This window comes from Marmota monax, unplaced genomic scaffold (genome assembly GCF_021218885.2).
Source record: "Marmota monax isolate L192 unplaced genomic scaffold, Marmota_monax_Labrador192_F-V1.1 WCK01_AAM20220418_F8-fsc00064, whole genome shotgun sequence".
NCBI lineage: Eukaryota > Metazoa > Chordata > Mammalia > Rodentia > Sciuridae > Marmota > Marmota monax.
This window is the reverse complement of record NW_026694542.1, coordinates 9781353-9803399: the sequence shown is the minus strand read 5'-3', so window position 1 is coordinate 9803399 and position 22047 is coordinate 9781353. Positions and strand designations below refer to the sequence as shown.

Genomic DNA, 22047 nt, shown 5'->3' with positions numbered 1-22047 from the left:
TTCAGGGCAGTTCTTGCCTCAGTGCCCTCATCTGTGTCCAGTATTAAGATTTTTGCATTATCTGGAGAGGGGTTGGGTTGTACTCAGGAGTGCCCAGGAGCCAGGAGAGCTGCTCACAGAAGCTCAACTTCCTCCCTAAGTCATATGTGGAGCCTTTCCAAAGGCTCCTGCTCTATCAACCTGGGGTCCACGCAGCCTGGTGACACATGCCTTAAAGAGGCAGGAGGCAAAGATTCATATAACATCATATGGCCAACATGAAGTAAGGGGTCACCCCATGTGGAAATAAGCCAGCAGCTGCTGCCTGTCACTCAGGTGCGATGGCTTAGTGAAAGCTCCAGTCAGATTTCCATTAGACAGCTGCCATCCCCCTCTCCTAGGGAAATCTCTTTGCTGGACTTTCCTGTCCTTTCCTTGTTCCTTTCCATTTGGCACAGCAGAGCTGGGTTGGAATTTTCAAAAGAACTTTACTGAGACATTAAAGGAAATATAAAAGCACAGAGGTGGAAGAGATGAAAGGACGGATTTATTCTCTGGTCATTAATGAGTGTCTGGTCCTTGTCTTCCTGGGGGCCTCTGTTCTCCAGGAACATACAGGCTCCTCACCCCTGCCCTTTGTGGGACCCATTGCTCAGACTGCTCTCAAATGACCTGAAAAAACTGCTTCTGTCAGGATTCTCCATCCTTCTGGAATGGGCCTCCTGCCTATTTTGAGTGGGACAGGGGCTAACTGTGTGCCAGCCCTGTTGTGGCTCTGGCCCAGCCTTGAAGGCCCTCCCTGCACTCCTTCCATAGCCTTCCGAGGCATTCGCCCTGCAGCCCTTCCCCACCCCCTACTCTGCTGCACATGCGCTTGTCTTGCCTCATTTTGCTGTGACCCTTCCTCTTTCCTGGCATCTTGCTAGCAGTTAGGCTGGTTCCGTTTCATCAACTTGGCTCACCCATGTGTCTGTCTAGCCAAGCTCTGCCGGGACTCTGCCCTGCTGACTGAGGCCTGTTGACTCCTGGACTCAGCCTCTGCCTAACCCACCTTTGGAGATGAACAGTTATGCAGGGCCCTCGCTCACACAGGCCCCTTGCTGAGTGTAATGCTCTGCCATCACCCTCCTGAAAGTCTTAAGTTTTGAACTAGGAACTGATCTCTCGTTTTGCAGTGGGCCCTGCAAATTATTTAGCTGGTTCTGTACTGGCCTTCCCCTCTGGACCCTTCTAGGACTAAACACCCAGTCACTTTTTTCCCTCTTCTTAAGGTACTGGGGATGGAACCCAGGTCCTTGAATATGCTAGACAAGCACTCTACCACTGAGCTGCACTCCAGCCCTCAGCCATTATTGTTATTATTATTATTATTATTTTTTTTTGGATACCAGGGATTGAACCCAGGGGCCCTTAACTACTGAGCCACATCCCAGCTCTTTTTATTTTTTATTATGAGAGAGGGCCTCGCTAAGTTGCTGAGGCTGGCTTTGATCTCATGATCCTCCTGCCTCAGCCTCCCAGGCTGCTGAGATTAGAGGTGTGTACCATCATGCCAGGTTTTCAGCCACTTTTTAATCCATTAGTCTAGACAAACTGATCTGGAACTCATTTGCAGAACCTGACCAAGTTAGGGGCTTCAAAACTTTGGAGAATCGAATGACAAGAGTGAGCCTAGGGGATCTTGTCCTCCCTCTGCCTGAGAATTGTGGTGTCCTTTCCTCCTGAAGGCTTCCCTGAGTCCTGCTTTAAATGAGGGTGTCTTCTCTGATTGATGTTTGGAAGTGACTATTTTATAAGACTGGCCCAGCCTAAACCAGTCAGGTGTCACACACATAGAGGGGAAAGTTTTGCTTTCCCAGGTAGCAGAGTCAGGCCTAGGATCTGGTCCCTGGGATCTGCTCTCCCTCCAGTCAGGACAATGTGACTTAAGCCCACTGTGACAACAGAACCAATGGCTGAAGTAAGACGAGTATCTACTGAAGGCTAGGTGTGACCCCTGGCATGCAGTAAGCATTTAATACAAGATAGCTCCTTAACCAGCAGTGCTGAGCCATAGGATTTTGCCCTTGGCTCCAGCCCGGTCCATCTTTTCATCTGCTAGTCATGCTGATAAGATTTCGGACGACACAGAGCTTTAAGGGTGAGCAAATCTGTGGGATGATGGAACCGGGATTCAAAAGTTGTTTGCACCTGGATTATTGAGCTAAAATCCAACAGATGGGATTTGACAGGAATGTATGTAAAGTCCCACATGTAGCTTTACATGTGGGATGTCAGTGACTCAAGTATAGAATTGAGATGACCTACTTGTAGCAATTCTTTCTTTCACTTAGTCTGCCTGGGGTTAGTGGCCCAGAAGGTTGTACAACCCAGCAAACAGGAGCTTCAAGGGTTTGTGGGGCAGGAAGCAAAATCCTGACCTCAAGTGGAGGGCCTGGGAGAGTTTTCCACTGAGTCCTGAAGACAAGGGGGAATTAACGTGTGTGTGTGTGTGTGTGTGTGTGTGTGTGTGTAAGTGAATGGAATGTTCTAGGCAGAGACCATGGCATTTTAAAGGATCAGAAAGGGCTGCACATACAAGGACCTTAGAGAAGTTTCGAACGGCCTAAACAGAAGTAAGCTGGATGGGGTGGGGAACGCAGCTGGAGGGAGAGCAGATCCCAGGGACCAGCCCATTCACATTAGCTTAGTTCATCCTTGTCATGGCCCATGTGGGAGGAACTCTTGCTGGATACCCTCATTTCTTGCATGAGAAGATCAAGGCCCAGATATATTAGGTAACTTGCTCAAGAGCTGGGAAGGCTGAGCTGGGATTGGATCTCAATCTTGCTGACTCTAGAGTCAAGTTTCCAACCACCACTTGTCTGCTTTGGGAAATTTGGATTTTAGTCTCAAGATCCATTTAGGGATCTTGAGGCAAGAGGTGGTGACTTGTTCTGAGTTTCATCTTAGAAAAGTGTGGGGCATTAGATGACATGAGCTCAATATAAAACAGCTGAAAACTTAAAGCAGTTTTGGCCTCAAAGAAAGAGGCTGAGTGGCTTGATCAGTTAACTAAAGGTAGATGGGCATGGTGGTGTCTCCTCAGACAGGGGACTCCTCAGGGGTACATGCTGCTGCCTCCAGTTCTCTGAAAATTGGCCAGATTCTCTACTGCTTCTTTGGCAGAATAAAAATCAGAGGCTGCAAGTTACAGCAAGGGAGATTTGGGCTGATGTTGCTAAAAGATCAGAGCTTGCAAGGTGGGCCTAGGTCGGCTTTGAAGTGTTCCCCACTTCTGAGATTTGACATTTCTGGTTTTACTTGGGCATGTGGCCTGGTGAATAACTTCTAATTTTGATCTTAATAGTGGCCTGATTTCTTTCCAGCTGCTCAATTTCAGGGGGCTTGGCTGGGGCCAGAGGGGCTAAGAGGGTATCTCTGTGGCTGCAGTGACTTGGAGAAGTCGGTGGAGAAGATCCAGAGGGATGTGTCCCACAATCACCGGCTGGTACCCGGCCCTGAGCTGGAGGAGAAGGCGCTCGTGCTGAAGCAGCTTGGGGAGACACTCACAGAGCTCAAGGGTGAGTCTGTGCCAGGCGGTGTGGCCTGTGCTCCCACCACTACGCTGTCCTCCCGGTCCTCAGTGCTCTCTCCCTCCCAGCTCACTCCTTCCTGTCCCCTCAGCTCACTTCCCCGGCCTGCAGAGCAAGATGCGGGTGGTGCTGCGCGTGGAGGTGGAGGCAGTGAAGTTCTTGAAGGAGGAGCCACAGCGCCTGGATGGGCTCCTCAAGCGCTGCCGTGGGGTCACAGACACGCTGGCCCAGATCCGCAGGTCACTCTCTCCCTGACCTGATTGCCCACAGGGTCACACACTGGGCCTATATCCATAGGAATGCCCAGCCCTATCCTGACTCCCCCAGAGTTTCCCAGAGTGCTGACTGCATGTGCACTTCGCCTCTGACCTGTGAACCCTCCCGCGCTGCAGCCTCAGTTTTCCCTGATGCCCTGTGCAGTCACTCCTCCCCAGATCCTCCCATCTCTCCTGAAAATCTCAGAGCCCTCCTTGCGCCCCACCTCCCTTAGGCACATTCCCTGGGGCCACCCCCACCCCCACCCCCACCCTGCCTCACAGCTGCTCCTAACTCTCCTAACCCAGGCAAGTGGATGAGGGTGTGTGGCCACCCCCCAACAACCTCCTCAGTCAGTCCCCCAAGAAGGTGACAGCTGAGACTGACTTCAACAAGGGGCTGGACTTTGAGATGCCACCCCCCAGTCCTCCACTGAACCTCCATGAGCTGAGCGGGCCGGCCGAGGGAGCCCCTCTCACCCCCAAGGGCAGCAACCCCACCAAAGGCCTGGATACTTCTGGCAAAAGAAGTGTGGACAAGGCTGTGTCTGTTGAGGTGCGGAGGCCTGGGCGGGTGAGGGGCACAAGCTGCATCTGCGAGTGCTTGCACCATCCTGGAGTAGGAAGCTCTAAGCAAGTGGGTCCTTTGTCTCGGGGGAGGAGAGTAAGTCCTCTAATGGAAATCTGAGAAGCATAATGAGGGTCACATTCATCCTTCTAGACAGAAAGTATATTATAAAACTATAATCATCAAAGCAATTTGGTGTTAGCCTAAGAATAGGCTGTGTGGTCAATGGAATAGAATAGAATGTCCAAAAACATGATATCATATGACAAGGTAGTAACGGGATGTAATATCATGAAGCCACCTTTGTGACCCACACGGATGGCATGTAATTCTCAAGGAGAAGGGTGAGGTCTCCTGGGGGCTGGATCAACGGAAGGCTTCCTTTCTATCCCTTGCATGTGTGGATAGAGAAGGGACTGAGCCCTGGAGATCCTGGGACAGGGCAGCCGTTCCTGGAGGGTCTAGCATTGGACTGACGCTGACCCTCCACCCCAAGGCTGCGGAGCGGGACTGGGAAGAGAAGCGGGCAGCCCTGACCCAGTACAGCGCCAAGGACATCAACCGGCTGCTGGAGGAGACGCAGGCAGAGCTACTCAAGGCCATCCCGGACCTGGACTGTGCCAGCAAGGCCCACCCGGGCCCAGCCCCCACCCCGGACCACAAGCCCCCCAAGGCACCCCATGGCCAGAAGACAGCCCCACGAGCAGAGCCCAGCGGGAGGAGGGGCTCGGGTATGGAGGTGGAGGGGCTGGTGAGGAGCCCAGAGTTGGGGAACCCAATTCTCAGGGCTCTCGGTTGACAGAGGTGGTACTGGGGAGTGAGCACTGCGGTGCTTGGGCTGCCAGAGAAGGGGGTGCTGGCCACCCGCCAGTGGCCAGGCCTCAGATCACTGAAGGGAGAGGGAAACCCAGAGGGCAGGGTAAGCTGGACTCCATTTTGGCCCTTCCCACTGCCCCGAGGGCTGCTGAGAGGCAGGGAGGACCCTGCATGCAGGCAGAATGATCCTCCTGCCCCGCTTGGCTGAGCTGAGCACCTGCTGTGAGCCAGGCTGGGCTGAGAGTAGGGTGCAGAGGTAGATACTCACAGGGATCCTGTGCTCCCCGACTCTGAGAAATGGGGGAGAGGCAGAAATTTGAAGGGGAAATGGCAGTCAGTCATCCTTCCTTCATTCCTGCAACGCATATTATTATTATTTTTTAAAGTTGTTTTTAGTTGTAGTTGGACACGGTACCTTTATTTTATTTATTTATTTATTTTTTATGTGGTGCTGAGGATTGAACCTAGGGCCTCACATGTGCTAGGCGAGTGCTCTACTGCTGAGCCACAACTCCAGCCCCGTTGCAGCGCATATTATTAAGCACCTCCTGTGTGCTGGGTGCTGGGGAGATGGAAATAAGTGGGTGCTTAATTTCTAGAAGTTCAGAATTTATCAGGGGAATAATACTAACATTCATGTTTATCAGGCAGTTACTATGTAGTAAGAACTGTTCCAGCGGCTTTCTGTGTTTGACATTTTTATAATTTCACAACAGTCCTAGGGGGCAGATGTAGTAACTATTCCCACTTTACTGACGAGGACCCTAAAACTCAAAATGGTTAAGTAATTGGCCCTAGGCCTTACCCAGCATGTAAACCTGCAGGGGCTAAGTGCAGCCAGTGGAGGGGACCCGTGCAGAGCCTGAGCTGTGCAGACCTAGAGGAGGCCCTGGGCGGCCAGGGCAGCTTCCCAGAGGAGGGGAGTTTTTACTATCTGAAAATGATTAGTCACTTCCTGGCCAGTGAGAGGCCATGCCAGGGAGAGGGGAGCAGCATGTACCCGTGCCAGCAGATGCGCTCTTGCTGTTGCTGTTGCCTGACGGGGTCCACCCAGGGTCCACCCAGGGCCCACACCAGGAGTAACAAGCAGAGCAGAGAATGAAAGATTGGCAGGTGCAGAGGGTGCTGGACTAAGGAGCTTGGACTAGTTTGGGGTAATGGGAGCCTCTGAAGATCAGAGGCAGGAGAGTGTCATGATTTGAGTGACCTTCCGACATGTTGTCCTGGTAACAGGCTGGAGGAAGAATTGGGGGGAAGGGAGAAAACTGGTGAGTGGGGCCAGGCTGGGGGTTGAGGGGCTTGTGCTTAGAACCTGTGGCAAGGGCTGGGGAGAAGGAGACTAGAGTGGTGCTGCTTCTTTGGTACTGGGGATTGAACCACGGCACTTCACCAATGAGCTACATTCCCAGTGCTTTTAATTTTTTATCTTGAGACAGGTCTTGCTAAATTGCTGAGGCTGACCTTGAACTTGAGATCTTCCTGCCTCAGCCTCCCGAGGCGCTGGGATTATAGGCACGTGCCACTGTGCCTAGCTAGAGTAATGCTTCTTAAACTTGAATGTGACTGTCCTTCTTGCTTAACCCAGGATTCTGGTTAAGCAGCTCAGGGCCGGGTCCTGAACTGTGGTTCCAACAAGCTCCCAGGTGCTGCCAATGCTGCTGGCCCAGGACATACTTTAAGTAGCAAGGGGTCAGAGTGCTGTTAGAGGAAGAATGACAGGGCTTGGGGCTGGATGGCATGGGGGAGTAAACAGAGGAGGGGCCCTGTGTCCTTCCTTCCCGCCCCCTAGTTTTCCTCTCTCCTCCTGGAGAAGGAAGCAAGGTTATCCAACACTTGTGGTCAGATGCAGTGTGCTGACCACAGGGCTGCAGCCCTGACCCCAGCCCATTGGCTGCCTGCAGATGAGCTGACAGTGCCCCGATACCGTACGGAGAAGCCCTCCAAGTCACCCCCGCCACCCCCTCCCCGCCGGAGCTTCCCTTCCTCCCATGGCCTGACCACCACACGCACTGGAGAGGTGGTGGTCACCAGCAAGAAAGATTCAGCCTTCATCAAGGTACCACTTCCCCTTGGGCAGAAGCCCAGAGACTGAATTAGGGGGAAGCCTGAGATGACCTCTGGGCACCCTCTGGAGTGGGAGGGAGCCCTTTCTCAGAGGCAGTGGGTGGGAAGACCACTGGACAGTGGGACTCTGGACTTCTAGTGGGATCCTGGTTACGAGTATTTGCCCTAATTCCACCCAGGCCTCTGCCTGTGGTGGGGCTTCCTGGCAGGAGACAAAGGAAGTTACAGATTCGGAGCCAGGAGAGGTGGGAGGTGATCTAGAACCAGTGACACCTGGGAGGTGAGCTGGTGCTGGAGGGGACAGACTCTGGTCTTAATGGGGCCCTGGGCCTTTCAGAAGGCCGAGTCTGAGGAGCTGGAGGTGCAGAAGCCCCAAGTGAAGCTGCGGCGGGCTGTGTCTGAGGTGGCCCGCCCTGCCTCCACGCCACCCATCATGGCCTCTGCCATCAAGGATGAGGACGATGAGGACCGCATCATCGCTGAGCTGGAGGTGGGTCAGGGGCATGTGTGGCCTCTGAGGCCTCTTCCAGTCCTGGTCCCCTGCCAGGTTGTCCCTAGGGTGAGGTGTCAGGACCAGGGCGAGCCCCAGGACCCCATCCTTCTTGCCTCCCGCTTCTTCACCACTATAAAATGGGGAGTCTATTAAAGCCCCTTCCTGCAGGTTTGAGTTTTTATTGTGGTTTCTGAGACCCACTCAATTACTCCCCAAACCCACCATACTCTGAAGGCCCTGTGCCGGCATATTCTGAGTTCCCTCAGTGCTGAGACCCCCATCCCAAGTGTCCCAAGGACTGTAAGCCCTGAGGCTCTCCTGGTGCTGGAAGCCACCCATACTCAAGGGTCCTCAGCCCTTCACCCCATCCCTCCCACCCCAGTGCCTGGAACCCTGGACCACTAGGGGTCCCTGGAAGAGGAGACACGACGAAGGGCAGAGCCGGCCAGGGGCCACGGTGAGGGGCCAAGGGATGAGGCTGGCTGGGGACTCATGCCACCCCAGGCCATCCTCCCCATGGGCGCCTGCATCACTGGCCAGCAGCACCCCCATCCTTCCTGATGCCCCCTCCTCCAAACCTGCCCCCACCTTCTGCTCCTCAGGTGTTTGAGAGAAGCTCAGTGTCTTCCCTACCCCCCACGCCCCGTCGCCAGCCGATCCCCACCTTGCTGTCCCCCCAGGACCTGGGGCCCCCCGGGGGCACAGCCCTGGGCCCCACATGGAAGGTAACGGGCTGCCCCACCTCTCACAGCTCTCTCTGCCTGTGCCTCCACAGCCCCCCACCTCTCACGCTAACCTGCTAAAACGCGCAAGTCCCTGCCACTGCCCAGCTTCTCACACCTCACCTGCCCCGCCCTCACAAGGACCGCACAAAACTCAGCCTTTCCTCTGGCCTCCTGGGTGGGATTTCCCTGGAGACCCCAGCAGCCTGGGTATCTGGTGGCCCCCCCAAGTCTGTGTTCCCTCACAGGCTGCGTCCCGAGGCTGGTGCTGGCAGCCCGGGCATTTTGTTCCAGTTTGCGGCCTGACTTTTGGTGTGGCCCAAAGCCCAGGTGTTGCCTTAGGCTGAGATTGGAGTTTGGATCTTCTCACAAGATGACTTAAGGGTCCAGCTCAAAATCTGACTGTCCTGAGCCTTTGCTTAGATGCCTCCCCTATGCCCTGCTCTGCCGCTTGTGCCGGGGAGAAGCTGCTTTTCCCACTAGAATCTATGCCTTGCACTGGGACCAAGACACTCCCGGGGGTTGGCTCACCTACAGCCTCCCCTGACTCAGGTTCTATCTTGCCCCCTGGTCAAGAAGCTTAGAATGTAAGAAACCTATGCCTTTCCTTGGCTGCTGGTTCTGTCTTTCAGCACTGAGAAGTTCTTCCTTCTCTCTAATTTCAGTCCTTGCTGCTGTGCTGCTGCACTGATTTCCCCTTTATTCTTTCTTGGGACTTTGAGGTGGATCTGCTGTCTGCATTCCTTGGTCTGCCTGGGGAGGTGGGTGGGAGAGGGTCTGGGGATCCCTCTGCCCGGCCACACTGGGGCCAGTGGGCCTCTGTTCTGGGGAGGGCCAGCCCTTCTGTGCACACACTCTCACCTCCCGTTCTTGGTTCTTCGTGGATTGTAGTGGGCTCTGAGATGATTGCCCCTGACTTCTGGGTTGGCTGAGGTCTAATGGCACTGTGGTCTGGCAGTGGGAGCAGACAGGCTGTCTGCTGGGCAGGGGATGGCTTGGATCAGTCTGAGGGGCCATCAGGGGATGAGTAGCATGGAAGGGGTGCCTCTGGGGCTGGCTGTGCCCCTGGCACCAGCTCCTGTTCCTTTCTGGCTTTGGAGACCTGTTTTGAGGGGTCCAGCGGGCAGGGCCACTTCCCTGGCCGCCTAGGCCTGGCTGACCCTCGGCGTCCTGAGGTGCCGTCGGGCAATGGAGCTGGGCGAGCATGGGTCACCTGTTTGCCTTCCCAGGCTGCACCCCACTCCCAGGTAAGCAGGTGGCAGGGCTGGATGGTTGCCTTGGGAGGGGGTGGTTGGGGTCTCTGCTGCCCCCACACATCTGCACACAGCTGCTTTTTCTTTTTGGTACCAGGGATTGAACTCAGGAGCACTTAACCACTAAGCCACATCCCCAACCGTTTTTTATACTTTATTTAGAGACAGAGTCTCACTAAATTGCTTAAGGCCTTGCTAGGTTGCGGAGGCTGGCTTTGAACTTGCCATCCTCCTGCCTCAGCCTCCAGAGCCACTGGGTCTACAGGCATGGAGCCACCGAGTCTGGCTCCCCATGGCTTTTTAGTGGAAAGAGCACTAGACTGGAGTGAGACCATCTAGGTTCAAATCCCGGCTCTGCTACTAACCAGCTGTGGGTCAGTGACAGTGGGGATCATACACTGTTCCTTGCCCACAGTTTCTCATCTGTACCGAGGGGACTGAGAGTGGCAGTCCATTTCATAGGTTACAGTAAGCATTAAAGATGGGGACATATGACAGCATCTGGCACAGACTGGTGCTCAGAATTAAACCAGGATTTGCTCAGGTTGGAGGGTGACTGGGGCCTCTCTGCATCCCTGCTGGACACTCACACAGAAGCAGATGCCAGAGGGAGCTTGTCCTGAGTGTGTGTGTGGCAGAGGACCCGGCCAGCCCCTCCCCCTGGAAATCCTTGGAGAGCACTCACAAAGTCCGGGGTGGGGGGTGGGGCAATAACCAGAAGCATCTGGCTAGAGATGAGGATCATGGCCCCACCCTCAGAGGCCAAGGGACATCTGCTCTCTGCCTGAGCAGGTCTGAAGGTCTCTGTCGGTCAGTTAAGTTTGTATTCTAGAGCGCTCACAATGTGCCAGGCTCTGTGCTAAGGAGCACCTGTCCACATGAACTCTCTGTCTTTCCTCCCCTCTGTTATTGTTTTCCCATTGCATGGTGGGTAGACTCTCTGAGGCTGGCTCCCAGGCTTGGCATGGGTAGTAAGACACGAACATGTACCTGTGCCTCTGTGTAAGCGGGCATCTTTTACCAGAAGGTAGCAAACCGTCAGGTGGGGTGTAGGGCTTTGCCTCTCTCAGTCAGGAATACCCCCCCACCCTGGCCTCAGTTTCCCCATCTGTGAGAGGAAGGGGCCAAACTCACCTGTGTCTAACCCCCATCCGAGCTCGGGGTTTGCTTTGCCAGGATCACATTCTTCCTCACGTTCCTTCTCCCCGCCAGGCTGCCCCAGGTCCCAGGGCCTTCTGCATCCCACGGATCATCTTGACAGAGTGCACCCCCAACCCTCCCTCCCCGCCAGAGGCCAGGCTGGAGGAACCAGGTCCCGGGACAGCCCCCACTCCAAGACCGAGGACCCTGACTGGCAATGAGAGGACCTGGGATGGCCCGCTCAGAGCAGAGACTGCCTGGCCCAAGGGCAGCTCGATGCCCGAGAAGGAAGGGACAGCTTGGAAGAGCCCGAGCATGGGAAGCCTTAGCCCAGAGGATGGAAGAGCCAGAGTCCCCTGTCCTTGGGGACCAACCCCAAATGAGACTCAGGAGCCCTCAGCTGCCGAGACCCACTCGGAGGAGACTTCCAAGGACTCTGGACGTGCTGCTCAAACCTGCAGTGGGGGGCAGGCTGCAGCTGGCCAAGGCTGCAGAGTGCCATGTGTCGCCCCCCAGCGGACGGACAGCCTGGAAGAGACACTCCGGGAACTAGAAGCCACCCTGAGCGAGATGGGCACAGCCCCTGCCGTGGGACCCCCTGGCAGCCCCTCACCCCAGCCTCGCAGCCCCCAGGTGGCTGCCACCCCCACCCACCCCTGCTGCCTTCCCACTCTAGTCTCTGGGCCTGCGGAGGGCAGGGAGTGGGGGCCGCGAGAGCCAGCCCCTCCTCCCGCTCTCCTTTTCTCAGCTCACCACCCTCTTGGGAGCCTGCCACCAGGCGGGGGCTCTCAGGCTGAGCCTGGGGAGGCTGGGAAGCCGGCCCACCCAGGACTCGGCCCTCCCAGCCTTGGCAAGATCCAGAGGCCCCTCCCTCTCTGCTCTGTATCTGTAAACCAAGAAATAAAGTTCTCTCCCCCTTTTCCATTCCAGGCTTCCCCCACTCCTGTCTCAGACTCAGATCTCTGTCTCTGTCATTTCTCTGTCCGTTCCTCTGTTCTCTACCCGGAACCTCCTGGGTAGGCCTGGTAGCTAAAGAGCTTAGGGAGCCAGACTTGCCCATCTCTGGAGAGACTTCAGCAGGAAGGTGTGGGCTGGGACCATCAGTCCTGCTCTGTCTGTCACTAGAGAACCGGACCCTAACCCCCAAACTCCAGGCCCAGGGTGGTGCCCCTTTTGCTTGGGAGTGGGTGTGGTGCTGGGGACTTGCACTTTAGAAGTGACCTCCCCAAGAGGGCGCAGCTGCCACTGGGCCACCAACCACCCAGAGTTCTCATTCAGGAACTGTTGGGATCCAGGCTGGGGTTCTGTCCCTCTCCGGCAGGGAGGCCTTAGACCTAGGCTCAGAAAGTAGCCCGAGTTCTGGCCTGGGATGTAGAGCCAAGGAGAGGTCTCCAGGTTCCCAAGGGCCTGTGTGAGGAGACCCCGCCTAGTGCTTAGGGTTCCACTAGGACCCTCCAACCCCAACCCTATTTCTCTTTCTGCAGAGTGGTGGTGGCAGCGTGCCGCCCATGAAGGTGGTGACTCCAGGAGCCTCTCGGCTGAAGGCGACCCAGGGCCAAGCAAGCAGCCCTGACAAAGGAAAGCACAGCAAGCAGAGGGCTGAGTACATGAGGATCCAGGCCCAGCAGCAGGTGAGGGCAGGGTGGCGGGCGCCCCCTCCAGGGCCCCTGGGTTTGGGCACGGAGCATCCTCTATGTGCCGATATTCCCATGACCAGTGAGGTCGTCCCTGCCAGCACTACCCCTCCTGCACTCAGTCCCAGTGCTCTGGATCTGGATCCCCTCCCCTTTAGGAGTCCCCTCAGGGACAGAGAAGACCTGCTCCCCATCTGCATATTGTCCTTTGTCCCTGGTAAGGCCCAGCCCTCTTGGGGGCCACTGCACCTCCTGCCCTTCTCTGCTCATCTTCAGCCTCCTCCTCCCTGTGCTCAGCTCCCGGATGCTCATCCCAGCCTTCCTGTTAACTCTCAGGCCACCCTCAGCTGAGGGACAAGCCAGTCTTGCACCTGCCATTCAGCCTTGGGTCCCGGTCTGTTGGTTCACTGCTGATCTGTATAAGGTGGGAGATGGGGGAGAAGGGGAGGAGGTTGGGCCCCATTAGATGGGGTGTGGCAGGAGTTGCAGGGCCTCTGCAGCCTCTGGATTTCTCGTCAGGCTTGGAGTTAGCAGCTAGCGTTAGCAGCCTGGCCCTCTGGTGTCTGCAGCCCTGCAGCCTCCGTGAGGCCCAGTCAGTTCGTTAATTCCTGGGCAGCTCCTGTAGGCCAGGCCCATTCTGGATGACAGGGTGGGCCTTGCTCTGTCTAGATGCTGACTTCCAGAAAGTTCTAGGCTCAAAAGCAGGAGGTTAGAGATGGGTGAGTCCAGCCGCCTTTTTTACATAAGAGGGGAGAGCTCAGAGAAGGAAAGGGAGTTCCCGAAGATGCACAGCAATGGCATCAGAGCCAGGACTGGACCCAGATTTCCCAAAGTCCTTCCCACACATGGCACTGAGATAGCCCTGGCACCTAGCCCTCCCCCAGTCTCTCCTTACCTTCTTCCTCATGGTCCCCAGACACACCTTCTAAGGCCCACTCCCAGCTCTTTCTCCTGCCATCACCAAAGATGGGTGCCCTATCTGTCCAGAATGGTCCCTCCTTTGTGCCAAGAGGAGTAGCTGATGTTAATGGCACACTCACTTGTGTCGGTCACGTCCACGGTCTCCTTTCACACCTGCCGCTCTGAGGAAGGGCCTTGTTATGCCCACTGGACAGGTGGAGAGACCGAGGCTGGGGAGCAGGATGCAAACCCACATTATCTGACAGGCCTCCCCCACACACACGTGTGCTTTAGCCTCTTCAGCAGCAGTCCCCTGCTGTCACACCCGCTGTCCCCTGCTCCTGACTCCCCAGAGCCCAGCCCTCTGCCTGTTGCTTTGCGTTCCGGGGACTCTGGGCCAGCTGCACACCCTACTCCCCACCCTCGCTGGCTCCTCAGCCCCTCAGGCCTTCCTGCCTCAGGGCTTGATAAGGTCTCCAGCAACCGGCAAGCTCTCTCCTCCCTCTTCTCTCACCTCTCTTTGGGTGTGGCCTTGTAGACCTGCACGCTCACCCGTAGGGCTGGGTAAACCATTCCTTGGCATCCGCCCTCTTCCTCTGTCTTCACAGGAACCTGGCTCTTTTATGGACCTTTCTCCTCTGCCCGCCCTACACTTTTGTCACCTCTGACCTATTTTCTAAGACCTGCAGGGACTTTGTAAAATGCAGATTTAATGATCTCTCTCTCTCACACACCAGTTCAAACCTGTGTCTTCTGGCCCAAACAGAATCCCCTGCAGTGTGGCCCAGCCAGGGCTCTTCATGACAGCTCTGTCCTCTGGGCCATTACTCCCCTTACCCTTGTTAACACCCTTGATGTGCTCCGGCTGCCTAGACCACTAGGGCCGGCACATGGTCCCCACCGCCCAGTCTGTGGCCTTGACCCAAACCCTCTTCTATACAGTGGGAAGGAAAACAGGCAACAGGGCCATCCCCCTGGGTTGGAGTGTGCACTTGTCAGGGATGACACTGAGCCTTGGAGCTCGCCTGCCTTGGGACGATGTGCTGGAGGGAGTAGTAGTGCCGAGAACAGAGGCAAGGAAATGGGGTGGGGGTCTCCAAGAGGGCAGTGCATTGGAACAGCACTTTACTGCAGAGAAGCCCCAGGAAATGACTGGGAAAGTGCCCATGAGTGCTGGGCTCAGGATCCAAGAGGAGATGGGATCTGGATTCCCAGGGGTGCAAGGATCAAGAAGTGGTGCCGACCTGAAGCCATGAACACGCCCTCTTCTATTAGGACTATAGAATCCCCTGAAGACCACCTATTCTCTCTTCTCCAGTGGCTCAAGTCAAGAGACCTTGTTGGACCGTCCCCCTAGAGAGTCCAGGGAATGACAGGATGTTGAGGCCTCCAGGAGGAGCTGGCAAGAGCAGGACCTAGGACCTCCCAGAGGGGAAGAGCAGGGGGCCTCTCTGGCTCTTGCTGCTCCCTGTGTGGCCCTGGAATGACAGAGACAAGACAGACCCTGGCTCAGGATGATCTGCTTCTGTAGGAAATTCTGCCTTGGAGCTGAGGGCTGGGCAGCGTGCTAGAGTCAGACCAGGCAGGGGAGCAGGCCTCTGCCCAGAGAGTTCCAAGCCTCCCCAGTGGAAAGCCGGACACCTATGAGGTTTCTGCTTTGCCACAAAAGTGACAAAGTTCTGCTTCTCTGGACAAAATCAGGACCCACAGGGGAGGACTAGCTGGTGAAATGGAAGGATAGACCCCTTCAGAGACAGCAGCTGTAACACTGGAGAACTCTGAGCAACACAGGATGGCACAGTCGGACCTGCTACCTCCGCTTCAGTACAACAGTTCAGTTGGGGTTGAAGCCAGATGGCCTTCAAGGAAGTCACAAAACAAATGCTTATAGAGCCACTGCAAGTCGTCTCCGTGAAGAGGAGCCCAGTTAACCAGTGAACACAACATGTCTAAAGGCCTTGCACTGGCTGTGGCGGGGGTGGGGTGGGATAGTGGGGAGAAGGGCACAGTGCTTGGGTGAGGACAGGTCACCCGGGAGGCGGCACACTCCCGGAAGGCAAGGCGGTGTGCCAAAGACCAAAGCTTGCAAAGACTGAGGCCCTTGAAAATGCTGAAGGGAAGGAACAGAAAGCACTTTTAACTAGAAAGACCAGAGTTCAGAACAAAGCCAACAGCCAGGAGGGGACCATCACCTTGCTTGGGGACATGATGAGATGTGAAGAGACTCCAGGGAGGGAGTGGAGAAGCTCTCTCCCCTCCCTGCTTTGCAAGAAAGAAATTTAATGGGGAAGGCTAGAGCAGGGGCGGGGGCCGAGCCCAAGGTAAGTGATAGATGGTAAGAGAGCTCCTGGTCGCCTTTAGATGAGTGTCTTTGAGACCAGATTCTGGAGCCTGGTGAGGGCCAGCTTGTCTCATGGCAGTGGGCAAAGGATGCACGAATCCAGCGACCCTGTGGCTGCTGCCCTGGAACCTTTGAGGAATGGAAGAGCAACCACAGTGAAGAGGAGGAGGGCCAGAAAACCCACACTGTAGCCTCAGCTTTCATAAAGAGGAAATGTAGGCTGCAAACTGCAGTGTAATAAAGCCCCCGGATGAATTGCTGGCCAGGGCCGTTTCTGTGCTCGTGGAAGAACAAATGGTGATCACCAGCCACAGGGTGGTTCCCTGGGAGCCAGGAAGACCAGGCCTCCTGTGTCCCTGCTGCCTGCAGGAGGCAGGACTTGCTTGAGACCTGCAAGGCTCCTGGGAGAGCCTACCCGACAGCTGGGGACAACATAGGTCCTTGGGAAATGGAGTGACCATGCCCAGATATAAATTCAGGAAGGTCTCCGGTGATAAGCCACAGGACTTTGTCTTCAGTCTTATCTTTTCAGTCACGTTCTTAAAATATCAAAGCTGTTAGTAGCTAAGTGAGTCCAGAAGTTGCGGGGAGAAAGCCTGGTCGGTGTGGTCCTCACAGAGGATTCCAAAATTAAATACCCGGGCACCTGCTTAAAATGCACATTCCCAAACCCACATCAGAAACATTCTGGAGGGGGACCCAGGAATCTGCATTTGTGACACATGTCCTAGAGATAATGCAGATGGTTCTTGAACCACCCTATGGAGACCACAATTTCGGAGGACAAGCCTCCAGGACCAGTAGAGATGCAGTCTCTGGGAGGTGGGAAGAGGGTGAGCAGCTGGTTCTGCCCGTCAGTGCTGGCCAGTGAAAGCAGGACACTTCTTGACCGAGTGGCCTCTCCACTTGCGGGGGGGCGGGGTGTCTTCCAGTGCTGAGAGGGAGGCTGGGTGCTGGGTGCTGGGTGCCTTCTTTCCCAGAGTCCCAGGCAGGAGTTCTTTGGGGAAGTGTTCCCCAAGAGAACAAGCTCATTCCTGTTTCCACCAGGATCCTTCTGCTTGGTACCTATCACCTGCTGAGGTGCAAGAGGGTCCCTGAATGCTGGGCTGGGCTGCTGGCCCCCTCTGCCTCCCACTCTGGAGGACTTGCACCCCTGTCGCAGCTAACGGTTCACTTCTTCTCCCTCCCCTCCCCACCCCTCTCCTACCCTCTTATCCCCTCGCCTACCCCGGGCTCTCTTGTGCTCCTCTGGTGTCTCTCTCCTGCCTTCTCTCTTTCCTATCAGTAACCACGACGGACCCCACTCTGGTTTCTGGGCCCTTTGTTCCAACCCCTGCCCCTCCCCCCACCTTTCTGCCCCTGCAGAGCCCTCCCCCTGCCACTCAATTCAGGCAACTGCCGTCTCCAGATGCCCCTCTGGTTTCTTGCTTTTGCAGTTCATTTTCTCTTGGATTTGTGGAGGTTTTCCATTTTTTTTTCAAAACTTCAGCTGGGGGCCAGCATGAAGGCTCTCCTTTGCTCTCTCTGACCCCTGACCCCTGTTTTTGTTCCAGGCCACTAAACCATCTAAAGAGATGAGCGGGTCGAATGAGACCTCAAGCCCAGTCTCAGAAAAGCCCTCGGCTTCCAGAACCTCCATCCCTGTATTGACTTCCTTTGGGGCAAGGAATTCTTCCATCTCCTTCTAGAAGCCCCTCACGCCTCCACCCCAGCCTGTCTTCTCCCTCGCTCCCGTCATCTCTCCCTACTCTGCTTTCCTCCATCCCCCCACCCTGTTCTCCAGACCTGGGAAGGGTTGTCATGGGTGTGGCCCTCCTCAGCTCCCGGTCCTCATCCCTCAATTGGTGTTTTTGGTTTTTTAAATGATTCACTTTTAATTATCTTTTTTTAAAAAACAAAACATTCAATTAAAAACCAAACACACCACCTTCCTTTGACTTCCTGTTCCCAGATGGCCTTCTCCCGGCCCACTTCCTGTCATCTTCTCTCCCTTTTCTCTTTCGCCACTCGTCCTCCCGAGTCCATCCTGAGTTCCTGCTCCCTGCCTCCTTCCCCACCTTCCCCCCAACTTCCCAAGAACACTCCAAACAAACTCTGAGCCACGGAGACTTGGAGCGGCGAGAGGTCCCTCTCCCCTTCCTCCGAACCTTCCTGGAGGAACCTGTGGACATTGGACCAACCCCGGCATCAGGCTGGAAGATGGGACGAGGGAGGTCCTGGCCCTGGAGATGCCCCACTCCCTGTCCAGCCTCCATGAGACTGAACACTGCTGCTACTCTGCTCCCTTCCTCTCGCCCCCAATGGGCCTGGAGGCAAGACGGACAGGACCAGCCAGAGAGGAGGCCCAAGTCTGAGGCAGGTTGTGAGGCCAGGCAGCCAAGGCCACATAGCATCCTGCTTGGGTAGGGGCTGGCCTGTGCTAATGGAGGAAGGAAGCCCTCAGACTGCTGGTGTGGAGGCTGGGTGGAGGGAGGCCTGCCACTGGGGCCCTACCTTGGGAGAGGGCAGCCCTGGGAGGGGCATTTGGTACTTTTAGTTTCCTAATTTAGCACTTTAAATGCCATTAACTTATTTAATGGGGGTGGGGAGGGCAAGATTAAAGGGCCTAGAAAATTAAGTCTGAAGGCCTGGAGGGTGGGAAGGGTCTAGTTGTGAGGGAAATGGGGAGAATAGAGAAGGGATTGATTGGTGGGGGGCAGTGAGGACAGCTCTGACCCCACAGGTGGGGTGATCTGCCCTTCCACCATCCTCATTGTGATTTGAGGGTTTTCAGGGAGAGGATGAGATGTGCTTTCTCCATGGGGATCTGGTGACCACTGGTGAGATGTTTGAGGGTCCCCAAGTCCTGAGCAGCCAGCCAGTGTCCCGGCCTGTGACAGCCCTGACCCGCAGAGGCCTTGGGCAGTGAAGACTGGCTTTTGGCCAGGCCCTGGAGACTGGAGGAGAGGCTGATGATTTGGGTTCTCAGTCCTGGCCCCCCAGGGGGCACAGAAAAGGGCTGGCAGGGAGACTGGGGAGGGTAGGGAGGAGGGAGGCGGCTCCTGGGGCACAGGGTTCGGATCTGGAGCACAAAGTGCAGTAAGCACAGGGAGGGGGCGTTGGGATTCGTCCCCAGTAAGCACAGAAAGAAGGAGCCACTGAAGGACACAGACCCCAAGACCCTGGGGCCTGGCAGGGCAAGGTCAGCGCTGGGGGTGGGGTGCCGGGGGGAGCTTCTGAGGGAGGGGAACTGGGTTGTGTTTCTTCATTGTTTTTGTTTTTGTTGGTTCATCCTTGTTTTTTAGCTTTGGATCATTTTTGTACCAAGGCAAGCAAGCCTTTTTGAAAAATAACAAAGAAGAGGAAAAAAAATATCCCTCCTGGAAAAAAAAAAAAAAAAACCTAGAAAATAGGGGAAAAAAAGGACCTCATAAATGATGCAATTACTTTTAATTGCAGGCAACTCTTTACATTTAAGTGAAGTGTCTTAACATTTTATATTGTTTTAAAAATATATTTACATATTATATATATATAATATACGTAATATAAATATATATAAATATTTAAAAAAAGAAAAAAAAAGAAAACCACGGCCCTCTCTCCCTGGCCGCTGTTTGGCGGGGGAGGGGGGTGGGGTGGGCACATTGGCCTGGCTTCTGTGGTCCAGTGACGCGGTTGGGTTTGATTTGGCTGTACAGAGACCCCCTGACTTGGGAGGGGAGGGGGGAGTGGTGCCCCCTCCTCCCTCCACTCCATTACTCTTTGCTTGCTATTCTTCGCTTGTCCCCACACCCACCTCAGCCTGTGACCTGAGTGTGTGCCCCACCGTCATTGTCCGGAGTTGAATGTCCCTTTGTGGGGGAGGGGGAGATGGGGGAAGTGTCCATCCATGCAGGGGCAGATGGAGGGAGCCATGTCCCGCCCCACCCGTTCCAGTAAAACCCAGTGGGATTTTCACCTTTCTTCACTTTAGTTCCTGTGCATTTATGGGCTGGGAAGCATTTGTGTGGGATTGTGTGCAGCCTCCGTGTTTGTGTGTGCGTGTGCGTGTGCGCACTAGCACAAACTGACTTACCCATGTGTGTAGATGCATGGGATGTGCATGCACAGGAATGGCCTATTGTGTGCACGGGGAGGTGTGTACACGTAGGTGCAGGTAACCTGTTTGGGCATCAGCACACGCCTGTCTGCACATTAGTGTGAGAGGAGCTTTGCATGTGGGCACATGTGTAGTGTGTGTGCGGACATGCCTGGCTGCAAGAGACCTGTCTGGGGCCACATATGGACAGAGGTGTGTACATGGAGGTGCATGTGACCTGTGCCTGTGGGTGCATATGTATGCATGTGTGTGCTGGTGCAGACCCAGGAGTGTGGGAGTAGCTCTGTGTGTGTGTGTGTGTGTGTGTGTGTGAGACATGTGTGTGTCCCCTCATCCCTGCCTGGCTCCCTTCCAGAGCCCTCCGTCCCCACTGGCCCCTCAATGCCCGCCGCACGTCACCCCCCCAGCTGCATGCGCCTTGCTTCTCTGTCCATCAGTGTGTGCTTGACCAAGAGAAACTAAGCTGTCTGGGGGACCCCTGTACCAGGTCCCCGCCCCTGCCCACTGTGCTGTGTTACTCGCATGGGGGGGTTTCTCTCCTGCCCTTTCCACAATATGCTGTTTCCCCAAGAGCCTCAGGGCTCTGAGCGGGGTCCCAGGTGGGGCCCCCCCGGGGCCAGCCCCAGCTCCGTACCTGCCCCATTCCCCCGTAGGGCCCGTGTTGGTGTAGCAGTGATGGCTTCTGTGGATATTCTGTGACCTCTGTCGGTGTAACTTGACAATTTTTAAATGGAAAAGGGTTGCTGTGTTTTCTGTCTCTTTTTTAATGTCCTTTTTTCTTCTCCCCACCTCCCTGCTCTTCTTTTTTGGTTTTTCTAGCCAAGTGTTTGGGGCTTTAATAAAACTTGTTTTTTTCCTCTCCTGGATCTCTGCCCATTGGCTGCTGTCTCGTTATTTCTCATCCTCACCCTTAGGGTTTAGAAGGAGCTGGGATAACGGGCAGAGGGTAGGAATCCTGGGCAGCCAGAGCCCTCACAGTTGGCAGGTGGGTAAGTAAGGAGGAGTGGCCGTGGGGCTGGCACTGCCCCAAGGGCCGTGGGAATGAATACACCCCAGATACTGAAGAGGGACCCTATGAACCTAGGGGCCAGTTCCTGGCTCAGCAATCCAGGAGATGCCCCCCAAATCCTATCAACCATCAGTGAAGTAGCTCTGAGTGCTCCTTACATTCCAGTGACAAAGCCAGCACTCAGAGCTGTTGGGCATTTCGCCCCGAGTCACACAATAGGAAAACATAGGCTCAGAATTGAAATCCAGCTCTGTCTGTTCCCAAACCCAATGCTTTCTCCAAAAAACCAAGTAGGATTGAATTACCCCTGGGTGGGTTTCAGCTTCCTGTCCTCTGGTGGGATGACCCTTCATGGGGTTCCCCCATCTTTTCCAGAGCAGCAGCTTTCAGACTTCTGTACTTGTAACATGGACACTGCGCCTTGCATCTCCACCTCCATGCTGCGGGTGTGTGCATGTGTGAGCAAACACTGTCAACTACCTGGATGTTCTACTTGGGGTTGTTGGGTTTTTTTGTTTGTTTGTTTGTTTGTTTTTTGGGGGGCTATGCCTGGGATTCCAGAGGTTGCACCAATGTTCTAAGTGTCCTGGAGACTGCCCTTCTAGGTGTTGTCCCACTTGGCTGCAGCCTGGCGTTATTGGATCTCTTCTACCTGCCAATTCCCACACACAAAAAAAAATATGCACACACACACACACACACACACAAAAAAACATGACTTGGGGCTGGGGTGGTGGCTCCGTGGAGGAGCAATTCCTTACTTGTGTGAGGCACTAGGTTCGATTCTCAGTGCCACGTATAAATAAATGAATAAATAAAGGTCCATCACCAACCAAAAAAAAATATTAAAAAACCCCAAGACTTATCTCATAAGGTAATGACAGTGTCCTGCAATCCTGAGCTCCCTAAAGCCCCAGTGTCTTTTCTTTTTGCTAAAGTCCCCTTTGGAGCCAAGGGTTGGGAATCTGCTGTCTGCTGGGAATGCCCACTGCGTGAGACCCCTCCTGTCAAGGCCCCCAGCAGCTCTACAGACCTCTTCCTACCCCAGCTCATCCCTTTTGTTGTTGTTGGTACTGGGGATTGAACTCAGGGGCACTCGACCACTGAGCCACATCTATTTTGTATTTTATTTGGAGACAGGGTCTCACTGAGTTGCTTAGTGCCTTGCTTTTGCTGAGGCTGGCTTTGAACTCGCGATTCTCCTGTCTCAGCCTCCTG

General features: G+C 55.0%; 1 protein-coding gene across 16 annotated transcripts in view; it reads left to right on the top strand.

The window, feature by feature from the left end:
* The window catches only part of Srcin1 (SRC kinase signaling inhibitor 1), a 66057-nt gene extending 45363 nt beyond the window's left edge, over positions 1-20694 (top strand). For 9 of the 16 annotated variants that reach the window (XM_058571567.1, XM_058571568.1, XM_058571564.1 and 6 more), the window contains 11 exons: positions 3412-3542; positions 3646-3793; positions 4118-4364; positions 4873-5107; positions 7094-7248; positions 7594-7746; positions 8352-8474; positions 9572-9718; positions 10937-11497; positions 12349-12495; positions 17293-20694. In XM_058571567.1, the coding sequence (XP_058427550.1) occupies positions 3412-3542; positions 3646-3793; positions 4118-4364; positions 4873-5107; positions 7094-7248; positions 7594-7746; positions 8352-8474; positions 9572-9718; positions 10937-11497; positions 12349-12495; positions 17293-17427 (2182 nt within the window). In that variant the 3' untranslated portion in view covers positions 17428-20694. Of the gene's footprint in view, positions 1-3411; positions 3543-3645; positions 3794-4117; positions 4365-4872; positions 5108-7093; positions 7249-7593; positions 7747-8351; positions 8475-9571; positions 9719-10936; positions 11498-12348; positions 12496-17292 lie in introns of those variants that run through there. The other 7 variants (XM_058571574.1, XM_046420423.2, XM_058571571.1 and 4 more) reach the window with 5 other exon arrangements.
* The last annotated feature ends 1353 nt before the right edge of the window (positions 20695-22047 follow it).